This window comes from Amblyomma maculatum, chromosome 5 (assembly GCF_055883805.1).
Source record: "Amblyomma maculatum isolate TAMU_Amacu chromosome 5, ASM5588380v1, whole genome shotgun sequence".
Lineage (NCBI taxonomy): Eukaryota > Metazoa > Arthropoda > Arachnida > Ixodida > Ixodidae > Amblyomma > Amblyomma maculatum.
In genome coordinates, this window is record NC_139348.1 from 91,851,364 (window position 1) to 91,871,857 (window position 20,494).

General features: G+C 44.2%; 1 protein-coding gene across 1 annotated transcript; it reads left to right on the forward strand.

Moving 5' to 3' along the window:
* The first annotated feature begins 5,000 nt into the window (after positions 1-5,000).
* LOC146188694 (uncharacterized) lies at positions 5,001-14,132 on the forward strand. The gene is made up of 3 exons (XM_084603895.1): positions 5,001-5,189; positions 11,992-12,183; positions 12,240-14,132. Exons 1-3 carry the CDS (start codon positions 5,135-5,137, stop codon positions 12,626-12,628), a joined length of 636 nt encoding a protein of 211 aa, XP_084460021.1. The 5' UTR covers positions 5,001-5,134; the 3' UTR covers positions 12,629-14,132.
* Positions 14,133-20,494: the final 6,362 nt, after the last annotated feature.

Consider the following 20,494-nt stretch of genomic DNA (forward strand, 5'->3'; position numbering starts at 1 on the left):
GGTAAAACTCCGCGACTGAAATAGGACTTGACATAAACGAACAAAGAACGACAATGTGGGCGCAGATTGCCAACTGTTAATTCATATTCGAAAGCACGTGCTATATACATGAAGAACCGAGGCGTGCAAATGGTATCATTCACACAAGACGCGTATTGTATTTTACTTTATGGGTAAAGACCTCGTAATTGCTAAAGGCCGAATAAATAAACAGAGCACTCAAACGTCAATTCCCAAGAAGCATCACGTGAAAAAAAAAAAAAAGGCTACAGTCAGACTGAGCAAAGATGAGTGGTAATGCAGATGATAGAGTAAAAAAAAACGAAAAGGCTGTAAAATATCGTGTAGCTGTGTGGAAAAACAATAGTGCCGTGAAGGTACTCCTGTACAATAGTACTGTAGGATTAGTATGTTGTACAGGAAGTTCTGGGAAGAAAAGAATCTTTGAAGAAGTGGTTTGTTTACGGGATTTTACATCCCAAAGTGACTCAGGCTATGAGAGACGCCTTAGTGGAGGAGGCTGTAAAATTCGACCACCTGGGTTTTTTATTTGGGGCGTCATTATCGCGAGCCGCGCACCTTTGGTGGAAAATCTGACGAAGATGTTGACTGGCTAGCCGACTACGAACAGTCGAGCTGAGGTTTGATAGCTGAATTGTTGGTATTCGACGGCGAAACAAGCGAACGTAGTGTTCTTCTTGGAAGGCAATGCACTAATTTGATTTGATAATCATGAAAACTCACTTACCAGCTGGGGTCGTTTCACAGAAGAAATATAAGAGTGCTTTGGCGACGGATCCGCGAAAAAGAAGCGCGCAGAATAAAGGTTGCTGCAGCGAGCCCAGGTATTTGGTGAGACATGCGCCAGATATGTTGAGGCATAGCCTCCTTTATACTCTGTGCTTTTCAACGCGCCGCGCGAACAATAGAGCGGCGCCGTCGAGTAAAGTTGCGCGGTCCCCTCGCTGAGGGCGCCGCTGACGTAGGGGTCGAGGCGCACGGGTACGAAAGTCGGGGCGGGAGCGCTGTTATTCGCTAGCGGGATAACTGTTCTTAAGCATGAGTCGTGCATATTCAGCATATTTACTTGTAAGGCCGACATCCACTAAGCATAACAAGTGATCATGATACTTTTTAGGCAATAACACCAACGCTATATGACATTTTATGTCAGGCAGTTTCAAGAAATTGCGCATGGCTCGAAAAACTGCATGACTGCTCCGCTAGCACCAATGGTAATTGAAAAATTACAATGCTAGTCTATGCTGCAATAAAGCAAAATTTAAGAAGAAAGGCACCAGCATTTATTTACACATTTCACAACAGCAATTGTGCTTCAAGAGTACCATGTAGAAGTGGTGTGATGAATAGCTGCCACAAGTAGGGAAAAAAGTTCGCGGTGACTGCTGTCACTGATAGCACTTCAGTAGCCAGCTTGATTTACAGACAATTAGAAGAACTGCATCGCAGTATGCCTTTGAGATCTGTAAGGAGAACAGTTTTGGTATCAGCTGTCACTTTGAATGATTCAGCGCGTCGTACAAACGTTTTTTATTATTTTTTAAACTAGAAAAACAAGGAAAGACAAATATACGCGTGCCATCTTACTGTTTCGATCACTCTAAAATAATTGTCACAATAGGCAAAGCTCGTGTTTTTATTTTTTCACAGAATTGCGCAGTTGGCGAAACAAAAAATACTGCGCTGGAGCACATGTAACATACCACATAGAGGAGCTAACCAGGGAGGAAATTCGCATCGCAGTCCAGAAAATAGACGTGCACATTTTATTATTATTATTACCTTACTGACGCGTAATAAACACACTTCCGTTGCTGTCATTATTTCTCACAGGCCTTAAAGCGTTTGAGTGCGAGAAGGGAAACTAATATAGGCTTTGCAAGATTTGGTTTAACTCACTTTAAAGTTGTCATCTTCACAATAGGTAAATCTAATTGTGTTTCTATTTTATCACAAATTTTCGTAATTAGCGTATACTGCAAAAAAAAGCTTCGCAGGAGCACACTAACACACTATGCAGACGAGCTAGGCAGGGAAGCAATTAGCATTGCAGTCCAGAAAGCACAGGTGCGCATCTAACATTACTATTGCAGTATTGATGCTTAATAAACACATTGGTGCTGTCACTATTTTTTACAAGCCTCAAAGCAGCTGAATACTACGCAGCGATCGCTGGAAGGACAAAGCAAAGCTGGCACTTACCAGTTGGTGCAATGCTGTATTCCTGCAGCACCCGAAGGAAGAGAAAAGTAGAAGCATGACCTTGCACACAGCAGAACAGTCCACGAAACAGCGAGACAGCGGCAGCGCGTGGCTATCCGGATCGCTTTGCAACACCCGGCACACTCACGGCGCACCCGGCACTCTCCTGGCGAAGGTGACCCTACGTCGCTGTCGCCATCTCTCGGCAGCCAGCGGCGTAACTTGTCAACGGAGGAGGAGCGGCGGTGACGGCCGGGGAGTTGACAGGCACAGAGTGCAAAAAGGAGGCTATGGTTGAGGGCATTGTCAAGTTGTGCAAGAATATAAACTTACGAATGTCCGAGGAGGATAAAGTGGGACACTTTCAGAAAGGCATCGCTGCAGACGTCTATACGCTCCTTTTTAGCAAAGACGATTTCAGCTCCACAACTGACGTCATCAGGCACTGCCGTAATTTCGAATCCCTGAAGTTGCGCCGCATCACACCTAATTTGGGCGACTGGCAAACGTCACATCCGTCGTGAGCGTTGATGAAAGCGCACCGGTGTCGATAGTTCGTCTGATACGCCGGATCGTGCGAGAAGAATTGCTGCGTAACAAAGATTCTGCATGCCGGGATAAACACCAATATGACGGTTGCGTGCTGTAGGCAGAACACGCACCCCATCAATTTCCTTGATTCCGACACTAAATGTGCCATGCTGTGACAACCGCAGAGAGTATGACGATTTAATCTATTCCCAATCATGGATGGGAAGAAGAACCACCTACACAAGTGGGGTGATTCATCAGCAAAGCAAGTCGGCTACATCTGCCATCCAGAAAAAGTTTGCACCATCCTTTACTCTGACCTGTGGTTCCCGCAAGTCGTGTGTTCTTGCTGTGGCATGACCGGCCACATCTCGCGGTACTGCCGTCGACGGCGCCTGCTGCCACAAGACCATCGGCCGCTGCCCAATGCTTCTGATTATCTGAACATCCGCCGACGTCTACACTGACTTTGGATACCTACCGGCTGACACAGAAGCGAAATGGCCCACCTGCTTCCGACCGCAGCCTGACGCCGCCAACCCAGACAGCGACGCAAACCCTTTGCTCGGCCGCGTTCTTCTCTTAGGCGCGGCTGTTGGAGGTGAGGTTGCTGGAGAATACACTTTCCCAATACCTCTGCCTGTATTAATGTAAAAGAACACACTTGAAGTATTCATTGACGGCATCCGCACCATGGCGCTAATTTATACTGGAGCGATAGTTACTCCCATGAGAGTCGTTTGGGACGTAAAATAATGTTTAGCGTGAATCCCGTGTTACATGCTTTGACGTCGCAGCCACACCTCCGCTCCACCGCAGCTGAATGCAAATTACGTAGACTGGAACTTGGAAAATCTAAGATAGTTCTCTCACCCCAAAACGCGCGTGGTGTAAGCTTTATTCTAGGGAGCGGCGACGCAGCACCGCCTTCAAAGAGACGATCATGAGCAAGCTTCCCGTTGGCGAGAGCGGGGTTCTCGACGTCCACGTCATATTTTCACGTTGCACGAAGCAGAAGCTGAGCCCTGCAGTGGTAGACAGTTGTGAAGGAGTTCCACGAGATTGCTGATATGCGGAGTTGGCCGCGTGGTTGATGGACTTATTTCAAGTTGTCGCTTGTGTAGATAACTCATTGATTGCGCTTTGCTGATGCTGCAACAGGCTCGGGGGTGAAGCCAATTCTTCGCGATATCTCCTGGCGAACGCAAATCAATCTGTTCGATTGAATATCGCACTGCATCACAGCTGCAGTTTGCATTTCAGCCCGGAAGTGCCCGGTTCTAAATAGCATTGTGTCATTTCTCTCTAATGCTTATCTCTTCAAGCTTTGGTTCATTGATCGTTACCATTGCAACAAGCAATTCGATGTCTACTATAGCGAAGCGTTTTACAGCGACGCTCAACCTGCCTCTAGGCTGCCAAGGCTGAGTAAAGAGACATGGACATGAGCTGTTCTAGTTGCGTCCTTACTGCATTCCGGAGTAAAAAAAAAATGTGCACAGAGAATGTCGCTTATGCTAAGAAGGCTGTAGAAGAAATTTTATACAAAGGAATTCAAACGGCTCATTTGAGAGCGTTGCCGTATTTCAAAGTTGGTTTTAAATGTATAGAAACAGCTCAAGAGCAGCCATGCACATGAGCATGGTTACTTTCATAATTTTTTTGGTACTGACAACTCCAATTTTTCCCCAGAAACAACTTTCCCACCTTGTTTCACAAAGCGGGAAGAAAAGAACAAAAAAATCAACACAGCATTCTTTCTTATCTCTTCTACTTCTCACTTCCCTTTCCAGCGCATGCCGGCCTACCCGTTGAAGATGAGGTCCCTGACCGCTTCCTTTCAGCCAACCAATCGCAGTATAGCAGTGGGAGAGGGAGGTGAACCCTCTTGCGGAGGAGGAAAGAGGCCTGAAACCTTTGCGCTCTCATTTTGTGCCTGGTCGCGGTTGCAGCCAGACGGGCCTCCTGAATCGGCCCAAAGTGAACTCTGGTGAGTACGCTTAATTTCCTCTGTGGACATGAAAATTCGGGTCCTTCTCTCCGCAGGTGTCAAGAAGATCCAGGAAATTGACGCCAGTCGACAGGACCTGGGGATCCGTCGACGACTGCTGCTGGATAGGCTGTTGCGGGAGTGGGACTGGCTGAGCGACAGCAGCGACGACGAGAGCGGCAGGGAGGATGAAGGCAGTGGTGAGGAGAAGAGCGACACCAGCCAAGACGACAGCTGCAGCAGCGACGATGACAACCTCTCCGCAGGCGATCCGCGGCCTTCCAAGCGAAGGAAGGTGGAATCAAGCTCGGACTCCAGCATGTGCACCGGCCACCAGGAGACTTGGTTTGCTGTTCCCGGAAGCAGCGGCCTCAAGCTGACTCTGAGAAGATGCCAACCCCCCAGCAGAAAGTGATGAGGACATCTAACCGATCACCATGCGAAGGTTACTCTCCTTGCATGTGTTGAAGGCTGGATTTTGCACTTGTCTCTATGTGGTTCATCGTGTTTAGGTGACAGGGCTGATGAACACAAGTCGACATATCGAAACGTCGGCTCGGCTCGCGTACAGAGGCTACCCTTTATGCCTTGCTCAGTGCTCTTTCATACTGAGCAACCATTTCTTTCTCTTTTCATTGCATCTATTACACCGTTTGAAAGAAATGCTCACAGAATATTATGTGACAACACGTAAAATATTTTGTTATCGTAACATATCCGTATAATGTGCATTATTCAAAAATGCAGCCCTATCTAGGTATTTAATCTGAAGAATTCATTTATGCATTACTATGCGCCACTAAAAGACCCAAGCACGAGTTTCATAAAATAGGACCAGCGAAACATAAGGCTAACTGTAGTTTTGGGTACTCGCAATGAAGAAAACACATAATGGAAACTAAACAAGTCAGCGACAACCAGTAGTTGTGTAGTCTTCGTTACATGAAGTGGAACATTTTTTCAGGTTACTTTGCTGATTGCAGATAAAAGGTAATCTACACGAATGGGCCATGACAAAACATAAAGGAACGAAAATGGCGAGGGCGCAGATTTCCAACTGTTTAATCGTGACCGAAAGCACAAGCTATATACGTGAGTAAACGAGGTGTGCAACCACTGCTAACATTCAAACAAAACGCGATTAACGGAAACAAAATGCCATCGTATTCTATTATTCCTTTATGGACAAACATCTCATCAATTCGGAAGGCCAGATAAAAAGCATAGCAGTCAAACGTCCATCTCATCAAGCATCACGGCAAAAAAAGTTACAGCCAGATTGAGAAAAGATGAGTGGCAATGTAGATAATAGATCAAAAACAGGAACAGCCTGTAAAACATTGTGTAGGTGTATGAAAAAAAAAACGGTGCCGTGAAGGTATGAACATAGCTGAAAAGTTATACTATTTGAGCGCAAACACACGTTCGTGTTTAAAATCAGAGATAAGAGAGAAAGGAAGGTTGTTGAAGCTTTCCACATTTTAAGAACTGCTGCGACACGTGTCAGCCCTCTATCTATTTCGCTTTCCACGAATAAACCGCGTTTTTGGAAGTCCCCTTATCCATTTTCTAGTGTCTTCCATTTCCCAATCTTGATTATACACTGTTTTTCCGGTTTGTAAATGCAATATTTTACGTGCTTTTATATTCGCCTTTACAGCTGTCCCTTGATATTTCCGTACCAACATTCTTTTACACGACTCTTTTATGTGATTTAATGTTGACCATATCTGTTCCTTGGTTTTACATTTTTTTTACCTTATTGTCTGCATTGCCACTCATCTTGAGTCAATTGGATTGTAGCCTTCTTTTTTTTTTTTTTTCATGTGATGCTTCTTGGGACTTGACGTTTTCGTATTCCGCTTTTATCCGGCCTTCTGAATTGACGAGACATTTACCCACAAAAGTAAAAGTAGATTACTATCGCACATTTGCCTTTTATCACGTTTTGTTTGAATGATAGCAGTGGTTGCGAGCCTCGGTTCCTCATGTATATAGCATGTGCTTTCGATCATGATTAAACAGTTAGCGGTCTGCTCCCATGCTGTTAAGAGCGCAGCTCTTTGGCGTCTGTTCCTGGGTTTCGCGGCGTCGGCGCTGTCCCTCGTTATCAGCTTCACTTTCACTCCAACCTTACTTCCCTTATGGCGTGATTCAGGTATCCACAGAAACAAGTGTGACAGATACTTTCCATTCATGCGAACCAATTATGAAAGGCACGCTTCAGAGCTCACGGGAAACACGTGACCACATATGATACACACTGCAAAGATAATTCATGAATATTGCGAGCGCCCACACCGAACTGCAGGGTAACATGTACAGTAACCGGGAATTCGCACACCCACAGAAAAAAGCATCATATTTGATGTAGCTTGAGTATATACATCTAGTTCCCCACGGTAAAACTAAAAAAAAATTCGCTTTTTCAAAAATATCTCCACTGCCATATTTTCAGCATTAAGCACTTTAGCGCCCGTTCCTGGGTTTCGGGTCGTCGTCGCCGTTGGCCCTCGTAACCAGCTGTCTGTAAATGTACAGGCCTTGCTCGAATACTTTGCCACAATCTATCGAAAAGCTTAAACAGCTGACGAGCTGCGATCAAATTTTGCATTAGGAAGTACTGTAATCATCGCCAATTTTTTGTTCTTTTTCTTTTTTGCAACCTGTTTCATTAGCCCAGTTTTACCTTTTATTTTGGTTACATCCCCGACCACATTTTCGGATGCTAACACACGAGGGCGTAGAAAGTTGCTTTCGGTTACAGTAATGGGAAGAAAATAATATTTGAAGTAATGGTCGGTTTACGGGGTTTAACGTCCCAAAGCGACTCAGGCTATAACAGACGCCGTAGTTGAGGAGGCCGTAAAATTCGACCACCTGGGTTATTTTTATTTCGGGCAGCATTATCGCGAGCCGCGCACCTTTGGTGGTCAATCTGACGGGGATGTGGACGAGTGGCTATAGCCGAATACGAACGCTGTGCTGGTATATTTGTTACTATTCGACCATGAAACAAGTGAACGTAGCGTTTTTCTTGGAAGGCAATGCACTAATTTGGTTTGACAATCACGAAAACTCACTCCCCAGTTGGGCTCGTTTCACAGAAGAAGGAGTTACTATTTAAGTTTGCTGAACGGAATAAGTTAATATTCATGAATACCTTCTTCAGCAAGGGGAAGAATCGAAAGTGGACATGGAAAAGCCCTAACGGGGAGACTAAAAATGAAATCGACTACATGCAATCTGACCCCTGCATTGCGGAGGATGTAGCGGTAATTGGAAACGTGTGATGCAGCGACCACAGGATAATAAAGTCTCGAATCAGTCTAGATCTCAACAGGGAACGAAACATGTTAGTAAGAAAGGAGTCCATCAACTAATTATTGGAGAGGAGGAGGGGAGAAGAGTTGAGGATCTCGCTACAGAATATATAAACAGCTTTAACGAAGGATGACGACCTTAACCTGGAAGCAGTGCGCAATAATTTCTAAGATATCATTACTGAGTGCACGGTATAAGTAGGCGGTATGATAGAGAGGATACTGGTAAACTGGCTAAGGAAACGAAAGATTTGTTTAAGAAATGCTAAGTACGAAAGCTCCCAACCCAACAGGAGGATAGAACTGGCAGAGAGCTCCAAGCTAATCAAAGCTACCGACATAAGGGTGTATAACACGGGGAAAGCTGAGCATGATTTAAAAAACGGGGGCAGCCTTAAAGCGGTGAAGAGCAAATTGGGCACAGGCAAGAATCAGATGCATGCGCTAAGGGATAATTAAGGTAAGTAATGTGATCACGAATATAGTCAGAGCAGCCGAGGAGTTCTAGGCTGATCTATACAGTAGGCGATGTAGTTAGGATGGTAATGAGATTGGCAATACTAAAAATTTGTCAAACATTCCTCCAGTGATGAAGTTAAGAAAGCTTTATAAACTATGAAAAGGCAGAAAGCAGCTAGAGAGGATCAGATCAGATAGCATACCCTGATTAAGAAAAGCAATTGACTCAGTTTAAGCTTTGGCACTAATGTAGGCACTGCGAAATCAGGGAGTGGACGAGCCGTATGTGGAAGTACTGGAAGATATGTATAGTGGCTGTACAGCAAGCATAGTTCTTCATAACGAAAGTTACAAAATTCACATTTGTCATCTGCACATCTTCAATCTTAGCTAAATTTCTTTTTGCAGCTGCGTGTTCTAAGGCACCTTGATCTAGTTTCAAAAAGTGGGGCACTGCCTCTTGAGTTATTAAAGAAAGCTTCCTTCCTGATCAGCCTTTTCCACTTTCATATAGTTCTGCACTCTGTTTCTTTTCCATTGAATTTATTCAATTTTTACTTTCTGTGTTTTTCACCATTTTAACACTCTTTATTTCTCCGTCCTTGTGACCAGCATAGTTGCTGGTTAGTTTCCTAGTTCCTTTCCTCCATTGTGTGTAAACGCGTTTTAGGCGTAGGTATTTAAATACTTTGGCTGCCAGCCTGTTACTGTTCAATTTATTGAGGCGTTCCTCATATAATATTTTACTCTGAGCTTCCCTTGCTTCGAAAGGTGACCAGCCCATATCTCCCTGTACCGCCTCATTTGTGGTTTAGCCGTGGGCAGTCACTGCCCATCATCCGATGGCTCTCTGATTTATTTCTAATGTCGATTGTACCTCTGCTTTTATGCACAAAACCGGATTTCGTAAAGTATGTCCAGTCACCATAATTCCTTTAATACGCCCCTCAGCACCTGATATCTGTTGTATCACCAAATTTTCTATGCTTCATTATCCCGGCATCTTTTCGCCCTTTTGCCTAAGTGATTGCTCATGCTTTTCAATGTATGCTAATTCTTCGTTTACCCATGCACCAAGATAATTATAATTTCTCACTATGGGTACTTTATGATCTTGTATTTTAAGACACCGATCAGTTGATCCGCTAAAAAGCGTCAGACCTGACTTAAATGCGCTAAACCTGAACACTACAGTATCCCCTTCGTCTCTGAAATACTTAACTTTGTAACTCTCCCTGGCTATCTGCTAACAGTACAATATTGTCTGCATACATCAAATCGGGGAGGCGCTGCTCTACGACCTTTCCTCCTAATCTATATGACAGTTTAAAACCTAGATTACGTGCTTGTAGCCTCCATTCCATATTTATTTACTTATTTATTTTATTTATATATTTATTGTACTACTCAAATGTCACAAATAGGGGTATTACATGAGGGGAGGTACAAAGCAAGACAAAGTATCAATACAATAAAAGAAACTTTGGTTTAAGGAACAATATTTTCGATTAGGTTTTTAAAAACGAATGTTGCTGGCGTGGAGTGCGGCTTCGCCAGGCAGGCCCTTTCAGTCGATTGCTGTTTGCACAAAAGAATGCTACAATATAAGGCGTGGACAGCAGCGGTGATCGAGGACAACCTTGTCTTAATCCTTTGCATACCTTCATAGCTTCCGTGTTTCTTATCCCTTCCCATGTAATTTCTACTTTGTTATCCCTGTATATTTCTTGTAGGAAAACTGTTGTCTCATGACCGATACCTTCTTCTTTTAGTATGTTGTATAGGATTTCCCTGTTTATGTTGTCGTACGCCCCGTTTGTGTCTTGAAAGGCTACACAAAGGTCGGCTTTCCGCTCTAGCTATTTCGATGCATTGGGTAAGTACGAATAGTTTATCATCTAAGCGCCTACCATTTCTAAACCCTCTGTGTTTTCCGAATATCTTCTTGCTTTCTGTACTCATGATTGCATTTTTAATTTCACCGCGTGCATGGCAACTTGTATATAACAGATGCTATCGTAATCGGTCTGTAGTATTTTAGGTGCATCCTATCTCCTTAACCCTAATATAAAACAAATTCATTTTACTCTGCCGCGAGCTGTTCGGAATTTGCTTATTTCTTATGACTGTTTCCAAAGCTTTTAACACCGTTTCCGTACTTAGTGGACTAAGGTAATTAACCAGCTTGATCGGAATTTCATCTAGACTTGTAGACGTGCTTTTAGGAATATTTAAACCGCCTTTTCCAAGTTTAAATTGGACTGTTCTAAGCGGCTTTTTATCCGCCTATATTGTGTTGCTCCCTGATTTTAGGAGATTACCCCCTCGCCGCTCCTAAATTACTCGGCTGTAATTGATGCAATGACGAAGTGAATTAATTTGACATCAAGGATATGAAATCACGCAGCCGGAAGTAGAGCCGAAACAGGGCATAGGAAAAGATTGGCGCGGAATGGGCACATAAGAAGTGAATTACGCCACTAGAAGCAACCAACAGCAGCATCCGTGCTTTCGCATTAATACAGTGCAGAACCTGCAGTGCTCTTTAATTTTCTTCCTAGAATGTGCTCCTAATCTCACCACTACAACGTCATCTGCGATTTCGCACGAAGCAGAAGCTATGTATGTATGTATGTATGTATGTATGTATGTATGTATGTATGTATGTATGTATGTATGTATGTATGTATGTATGTATGTATGTATGTATGTATGTATGTATGTATGTATGTAAGGTAGTATGTTGTGAAGGAGCTGCGCTAATTTGCCGATATGCGGAGTTGGGAGCATGGTTGATGGACTTAGTTTTCATAACTTCAAAGGGCCGGTTTAAGAAATAGCTTATTTATTGCATTTTGCTGAGGCTGTAATAGGTTCGAGGGAGAAGCGAGTTCTTCGCCATATCTTCTGGCCAACGCAACGCTGTTCGGTTGAATATCTCAGTGCATCACAACTGCGGTTCGAATTTCAGCCCGAAAGTGCCCGCTTGCTTTTTTTCTTTTTTTGTGCAAAGTGCAATGTGTTTTTTCTCTCTAATGTTTATCTCTTCAAGATTTGCTTCATTGATCATTACCATTGCATCAGGCAATGCGATGTCGACTCTAGCAAAGCGTTTTACACCATCGCCCAGAGTGCGTGTAGGCTTACGAAGTAAAAATAAAGCGCCGAGAGAATTTCGCTTATGCTAAAAAGGCTGTAGAGATAATTTTTATAGCAACGAATTCAAACGGCTCATTAAAGGCATTTAAAGGCGGTGTCGTATTTAAAGTTTGTTTTAAATCTATAGAAACAGCTGTAGAGCAGCCATGCACGTGAGTATTGTTACTTTCCCATTAATGTTGGTACTGACGACTCACCTTTTCCCAGAAACTACTTTCCCACCTTGTTTCGCAAAGCGGGAAGAAAAGAGAAAAATTCCAAGCACCATTCTTTCTTATCGCTTCTACTTCTCACTTCCCTTTCCAGCGCTTGCGGGCCAACCCGTCGAAGGTGAGGTCCCTGACCTCTTCCTCTCAGCCAATCGCAGTACAGCAGTGGGGGAGGGAGGTGATTCCTCTTCGGAGGAGGAAAGAGGCCTGAAAATTTTGCTCGCTCAATTTGTGCCTGGTCGCGGTTGCAGCCAGACGTGCCTCCTGAATGGGCCCAAAGCGAACCCTGGTGAGTACGCTTCATTTCGTTTACGGACATGAAAATTCGCGACATTCTCTCCGCAGGTGTCAAGAAGATCCAGGAAATTGACGCCAGTCGACAGGACCTGGGGATCCGTCGACGACTGCTGCTGGATAGGCTGTTGCAGGAGTGGGACTGGCTGAGCGACAGCAGCGACGACGGGAGCTGCAGCAGTGACGACGAGAGCGGCAGCAGCAGCAGGGAGGATGAAGGCAGTGGCCAGGAGAAGAGCGCCACCAGCCAAGACGACAGCTACAGCAGCGACGATGACTACCTCTCCGCAGACGATCCGCGGCCTTCCAAGCGAAGACAGGTGGAATCAAGCTCTGACTCCGGCATGCGCACCAGCCACCAGGAGATTTGGTTTGCTGACCCCGGAAGCAGCGGCCTCAAGATGACTCTGAGAAGATGCCAACCTTCCAGCAGAAAGTGACGAGGACATCTAAACGATCACCGGAAGGAGGTTACTCCCCTTGCACGTGTTGCAGGCTGGATTTTGTACTTGTCTCTATGTAGCTCATCGTGTTTCGGTGACAGGGCTGATGAAGACAAGTCGCCTTATCGAAACGTCGGCTCGCGTACAGAGGCTACCCTTTATGCCTTGCTCAGTGCTCTTTCATATTGAGCAACCGTTTCTTTCTCTTTTCATTGCATCTATTGCAGCTTTTGAAAGATGCCTACAGAATATTATGTGACAACACGTAAAATATTTTCTTATCGTAACATATCCGTAATATGTGCATTATTCATAATCGCAGCCTCATATCTAAGTGTAAATCATTTATAGATTGCTATGCACCGCCAAAGGACCCAAGCAAGAGTTTTATAAAATAAAGGCAGCGGCACACAATGCCAAATGCAGTTTTGGGTACTTGCAATGAAGAAAACAAATAATGGAAACAAAAAAGTCGGCGACAACCGGTAGTTGTGCAGTCTTCGTTACATGAATTAGAATATTTTTGCAGGCTACTTTGCTGATTGCAGATAACAGGTACACTGCGCGAATGGGACATGACAAGACATAAAGGAACGAAATTGGCGAGGGCGCATATTTCCAATTACTTAATCATGGCCGAAGCCCAAGCTATATACGTGAGGAACCGAGGCGTACAACCACTGCTAACATTCAAACAAAACGTGATAAAAGGAAATAAAATGCCATCGTATTCTATTTGTCCTTTATGGGCAAACATTTCATTAATTCGGAAGGCCAGATAAAAGCATAGCACTCAAACGTCAGTCCCAACAAGCATCCCGGGAAAAAAGGTTACGGCCAGATTGAGAAAAGATGAGTGGCAATGTAGATAATAGATCAAAAATAGGAACAGCCTGTAAAACATTGTGTAGGTGTATGTAAAAGAACGGTGTCGTGAAGGTATTAACATATCTGAAAAAGTTTGTAGTCTTTCGGCGCAAACACACGTTCGTGTTTAAATTTAGAGCTAAGAGAGAAAGGAAGGTTGTTGAAGCTTTCCACATTTTAAGAACTGGTGTGACACATGTCAGCCCTCTATCTATTTCGCTTTCCACGAATAAACTTCATTTTTGGAAGTCCCCTTATAAATTTTCCAGTGTCTTCCATTTCCCCATCTTGGTTATAAACTGTTTTTCCGGTTTGGAAATGCAATTTTTTACATGCTTTTACATTCGCCTTTACAACTGTCCCTTGATGTGTCCATACCAACATTGTTTTACACGACTCTTTTATGTGATTTAATGTTTACCATATCTGTTCCTTGGTTTTACATTTTTTTTTACTTTATGATCTGCATTGCCACTCATCTTGAGTCAATTGGATTGTAGCCTTCTTTTTTTTTTTCATGTTATGCTTCTTGGCACTTTTCGTTTTCGTATTCCGCTTTTCTCCGGCCTTCTGAATTGACGAGAGATTTACCCACAAAGGTAAAAGTAGATTACGATAGCAGATTTGCCATTTATCAGGTTTTGTTTGAGCGATAGCAGTGGTTGCGAGCCTCGGTTCCTTACGTATATAGCATGTGCTTTCGATCATAATTAGACAGTTAGCAGTCTGCGCCCATGAAGTTAAGAGCGCAGCTATTTGGCGTCCGTCCCTGGGTTCGCGGCGTCGGCGCTGTCCCTCGAGATCAGCTTCACTTTCACTCCAACCTTCCTTCCATTTGGCGTGATTCAGGTGTCCACAGAAACAAGTGTGACAGATACTTGCCTTTCCATTCATGTGAACCAATTATGAAAGGCACGCTTCAGAGCTCAAGGGGAAGACGGGACCACGCATGAGACACACTGCAAAGATAATTCATGAATAATGGGAGCGCCCGCACCGAACTGCAGGGTAACGTGTACAGTAACCGGGAATTCACACACTCACAGAGAAAAGCATCATATTCTCATGTAGCTTGAGTATATACATCTACTTCACCACGGTAAAAATAAAAAAAATTATGTTTTCCAAAAATATCTCCACTGGCATAGTTTCAGCATTAAGCTCTTTGGCACCCGTTCCTGGGTTTCGGGTCGCTGTTGTCCCTCGTAACCAGCTGTCTGTAATTGTACGTCTTGCTCGAGTTCATTGCCTCAATCTATCGAAAAGCAGAAACAGCTGACGAGCTGAGCTCAAATTTTTTGTTCTTTTTCTTTTTTGGCCTGTTTTATTCGACCAGTTTTAACTTCTATCTTCGTCACATCCCCGACCCCATTTTCGGATGTTTACACACGAGGGCGTAGAAAGTTGGTTTCGGTTACTGTTCTGGGAAGAAGATAATATTTGTACTAATGGTCGGTTTACAGGGTTTAACGTCCCAAAGCGACTCAGGCTATAAGAGACGCCGTAGTAGAGGAGGCCGTAAAATTCGACCACCTGGGTTATTTTTATTTCGGGCAGCATTATCGCGAGCCGCGCACCTTTGGTGGTCAATCTGACCAGGATGTGGACGAGTGGCTAGCCGAATACGAACGCTGTGCTGGTATAATTGTTGGTATTGGACCGTGAAACAAGCGAACGTAGTGTTCTTCTTGGAAGGCAATTCACTAATTTGGTTTGACAATCATGAAAACTGACTTACCATTTGGGCTCGTTTCACAGAAGAAGGCGTTACTAGTTAGGTTTGTTGAACGCAATAACTTAATATTCGTGAATACCTTCTTCAGCAAGCGGAGGAATCGAAAGTGGACATGGAAAAGCCCTAACGGGGAGACTAAAAATGAAATCGACTACATGCATTCTGACCCCTGCATTGCGGAGGATGTAGAGGTAATTGGAAACGTGTGATGCAGCGACCACAGGACAATAAAGTCTCGAATCAGTCTAGATCTCAAGAGGGAACGAAACAGGTTAATAAGAAAGGAGTCCATCAACTAATTAGTGGAGAGGAGGAGGGGAGTAGAGTTGAGGATCTCAATACAGAATATATAAACAGCTTTAACCAAGGTTGACGACCTTAGCCTGGAAGCAGTGAACAATAATTTCTGAGACATCATCACTGAGTGCACGGTAGAAGTAGGCGGTATGATAGTTATAGGATACCGGTAAAATGTCTAAGAAAACGAAAGATCTAATTAAGAAATGCCATGTACGAAAGCTCCCAACTAAACAGGAGCATAGAACTGGCAGACAAAGGTGGGCATTTGACCTCAAAAACTTCGACCTCACCTCCAACTCAAAAAATATTTGGCGACCTCACTCAACCTCACCTCAAACTCAAAATGTGAGGTTGAGGTCGGGCGCTCGACCTCAAAAAAAAAAAAAAAAAGAACCAAATAAACCGTAACTTAACGCAAATATACATTTCTCGGTAATCCTAGCATATATAGGCAAGCCAGAATTTTGTCGTATGAAGGCTGTATTTTACTCTTAATTTTATACAACAGTTAATATCCCGGATAAAAGAAAAACTCCGGAGACTCCATGTCCAATCCTGCACTAAAGTAGCAATCCTCTCCCCCTCTTCGCCTACCATTTTTTGGTCCGTTTTATTCTAAGGCCTTCATGGGTACCACATTACGACGCATAGGCCCATAATGCAATACAAAGAGTTTATCCCATCCTACCAACATGAATAAAATCCGTATTAGAAAGAAAACAAGCCAGTTCTTACTATATACTGAAAAGACAAATGCTGTTGACCCTAGTGACGATGGCAACAATAACGATATGCTCTTTTTCTTAATTCGAAAAAAAAAAAACAAATTGAAAATTGCCAAGCATTGTTTTTTAATACAGTGTACATTGTCTTGCGACCGTACACATCAAATTGGGGAAAAATAGGAATACAGTCGTGCCTCGTTAGTATGGACACTTTGGTTTCCGACCAAAACTGTCCATAACGCGAGTCATCCATAATAACGAGTCATGATAAAAATGAAAAGTATTTTTTTTAGGAAATCTTTATAAATAATAACAGCTTTTTAAATTAAATTTCTAATTAAAAACAGCCGAGCTGTCGATGTTTCCCCCTTCTCCTTGAATCCGTCGACCCAAAATGTCATGTCTGTTCTTAAATCTTGTCAGCTATCCTCATGAGTAGCTGAAGTTAGTAATGCCTATACATAGCGTAGAATAATTTTTCTCAGTAAACATCCCTGTTTTACTGAACAAAAATTCCGTAAGTCATCACAGGTAAAACCTATCAAGACGGAGGAGAAGGAAGGAAGGGTGCGCACCCATAATGTTACCGAGGCAGCGAGCCTTCTGTTGAAGCATTTCATCGCTCACGACAGCACCATTCGCGCACACATTTCCGAACCACCTTAACAAGGCTGGCTCCATTTCTTCGAACTGTGCTGGGCGCTGTCGGACTGTAGCTGACGCTGCGATGAGCGATGCCGACGTTGATCCATTTTTCAGAGCCCTGTAGTATCGATGCTACCGTCGACCTGGCGAGGCTGAGGCCTAGTTGAACTTGGGTCCAGTCCCTCACGGCTTGGGTTAACTGAGATGGCTTTTGCCGCTTGTATTCACAGATGTCCCGCTTCGCGCCTACGTTCAGTTCCGTTTTTTTTTTTCGTTTAACTGCCGCCATGCCAAAAGTCAGACTAAAGTTGAGGGTTACAGGCTCCTGATTCTTTGCACTCTTTTTGCCTAGTTAACCTCCCCGCCTTTCCGTTCTTCTGATTCTCTTTTTTCTGCCTTGTACTGTTTATGTGAGGAAGCGAGGGAGTCAAGTTGGCAGGCTGCTGAGGGCTATCGAACTGCCCTTTCCAGTGCCGTTTGTATGTGTTCCTATGAAACAAACACTGCAAGCTGAAGTACAGTTTAGAACGACGGCGAGCTTACTACGAAGAGCTCAGACCTTGTCAAGGCCGCATCGTTGACTCAAGGCGAAGCCGACATGCGGACCGCCCGGGGAGCGAAAATGTGGCAGTTCGGCACCCCAACAGTGACGAAAACCAGGAGAATGAGAAGGAAGGGCGTCCAGGACGGGACGCCCGGTCCTGGTTGCGTCCTCGCCGCCTTTCTTTTGTCGCTCTACTTCGTGAGTGTGTTTTAACTCTGACCGAAAGGCGTTAACGGCTACATGGAACACACTTTGTGTTTTGGGAAAGAAAAACTACAGTTCCCACCCCCCCTTTTTGGCGCTTGTCTTTCTTCCTATTATTTCTTTCCTACGCTTTTACCGGCCTCTCTGTTTATGTTCAGTAGAATTCATTGCGACCACATGTTGCTGTTTTCCCGACTGCGGCCTCTCGTTGCGGCGCTGCCGCTGCACCCAGAAATCTCCCGGTTCCCTCCATTCAGGGTCTTTCTTACTTAGTTGACCCTCGGTTTTCTGTGTACGTTCCTTTCCGCTCTAGCGTCCCTCCCCTTCCTAAAACGACCACACGCCCGCTTTGGTTCATTCCAACTCCACAGGAATCGTTCAGGCATCCGACCACACCGGCCTGCGCACCGTTCTTTAACTTGCGTTCGGACTCCCCTGCTTTTTTCAAAAAATGTCCATATTAACGAGACAAATATACATGGGCCCAAGTGGGCTGTATGCATTCTTCCCCTGTCCATTGTTCAAACAGCGAGTTTTTACATTAACGAGGCATAAATAAATTGAAAAAATTTCGTCCCCAGAAAAACTGTTCATAATTCGGGTCGTCCATATTAACGGGGCACGAATTTTCCATAAAAGCTACTCATAAAGCGATCTGTCGTGATGACTAAATCCCCAACAAAACAAACAAAAGAGGAAAGACAGCAACACACCAAATAATCACAAAACTCGGCCAACGCCGAGTAAACAAATGTACCTTCAGAAAATTTCAGAGGAACACTGAGGATGTTACGAGGTCCCAACCGGTCACTCCTAGGTGTTTGTCTGTAATTCTGCGATCCCGTGGCTTATTGCAAGAATTGGCGAAATTGCTTCTGCGAACACCACGCTTACAATGAAATATTACAGGGTTCGAAACTGCTAGGAAAGAGGGTTAAACGTGAACCATTTTGCAGTCAAATTTCGCCGGACCAAAATGTCCAACTCCCCCCCCCCCCCCACCAAGAAAAAAAAAAAAAACAACGATACAAATACTTGTACATCTGAACAGAATACTGGATACCATTTCTCCAACAAGTCTGAGACGAGCTTCTTTGTGTTATTCACTTGTTTTCCTTTAAAGACTGAACTAATAGATTACACGGTGGTGTCTGCTGCTTCGTCGCATGCACTACACGTGCATCCAGAGAAACCGTTTCCCCATTAGTGTCGTGTAGTTACAGCACATAAACGTAAAATAAAGACAAGAACCACAGAAAGGAGGCGATCAAGCAGCCTGGAGGGACCGCGGTCACTGCTGTGCACGCGTTCCTCCCTTCGCCATCCGTCTCTAGGCTCTAGGTTTTGCTCATGCAGTGGAGGCCGAACTGTCACCAATACACACCAAAGGCAGCAGCGAATGTGTCAGCTTCGTTTTCAGAGACTACATCGCGCTTTGCAATACTTGCAAAAAAAAAATATAAATAAATAAAAAAAAAAAAACTAGATGACCGCGACGGTAAGTGGAAAGGAGGGTTGTGCTATGGGTCTCTGGAAAGATGCCAAAGAAAGAGCCAAATGTGAGGGAAGAAGCCTGTTTTCTGTTCGCCAGTACACGAACGTAAATGTCCTACAAGAAAATATAAAGAAATACCATGTTGACGAAAGTATAAGAAATTTCGCACACTAAAAAAAGAAGAGAACTGCGCTCCCCAGAGGGTATAGAAGGCTTGAGACATCGACTTATTACTGCATTCCTGAGTGCTAGCATGTAATTGGTTTCATTCACATATATTTCAATGGATTTTTAAAGAAAAAACGAATGTCTGAATATATTACTCCGATATCTGACCACACAAATTTTCATCCGATTGATTTGTCCGTCTCGAGCAGACGGCAGCACAAAAGAGACACGCTCAGTTTGCCACACTAATTCGTCTGTCTAGACACCAAAATGTTGAGTCAGAAAACATCTCAATAGTTTTTAACTTATAAAACAATGCAGGAGAACGGTTTTCTCTTTCTTTTCCTGCGCCTAAAGAGATTTCAAGATAGACCTGATATTATGGAGTTAAGAATCTCTTACCATCATCCTTCCTCCTGCATTGCTTGGTTTCACGAGAATTTGAGAGAGAAACAAAGGGCCTTAGCGGAGCAAAAAGATTTTTGTTTTCATTGGGCTTTAATGTATACAAGCCCCATATAATTTTTTTGCCTCTTCTACCTAGGCAAATGGTTAACATGCGCAGGCTTCTTTCCTGTATACCAGTTGCGTCTTTTAAGCTGTGCCGTCCGTCTCATCCTCTTGCATGTTTTACCGCTATATTGGTTATGTAAGAAACGCTAGCACCTTCATCCCATGCAATTTCGCTGCACCATTTTCTGTTAAGGTTCCGTGTAATGTACTACAGCGGGATTCTTCATCGAATGTAAAGCAGCAGCTGTGACGTCAGCGCCTGGGAACGGGCATGCACACGGCAAACAGTTCTGCTTTGCGCCGTATGCGCAAAAGACAATTTGCTTCGCTTTTTAGTTTGCTTGTTTGTTTGCGGCATCCGACAAAAGCATCGTGGGTCAGAGTGAGTTACGTGCTTTGCGCGCTCCTGGGTGTTTGAGCCGGCGGCAAGCATCGGCACAAACAAGTCAGAGAAAACGGGGGTGGCGGGCCGAGGAGTTCGTGTCGTAAAAAAAGAAAAATTCTTCCAAGAAGACCAGAGGGAAGCCTGGACAGGGGCTACGGCATCCGGTAGTCCGAACGGGGGGTATCCGAACACCAAAAGTCGACGGGCACACCGCAGCAGTACGCTCGAACTCCGCGTCAAAAGGGGCGCTCTTCGAAGAAAGCCGCGGCAACAGCAAAAAGC

Coding starts and splice junctions, on each gene's coding strand:
- LOC146188694 (XM_084603895.1), top strand. CDS start 5,135: ATGCCAACCCCCCAGCAGAAAGTGATGAGGACATCTAACCGATCACCA. Junction 5,190..11,991: donor TAACCGATCACCATGCGAAG/GTTACTCTCCTT, acceptor TTCCCTTTCCAG/CGCTTGCGGGCCAACCCGTC. Junction 12,184..12,239: donor TGGGCCCAAAGCGAACCCTG/GTGAGTACGCTT, acceptor TTCTCTCCGCAG/GTGTCAAGAAGATCCAGGAA.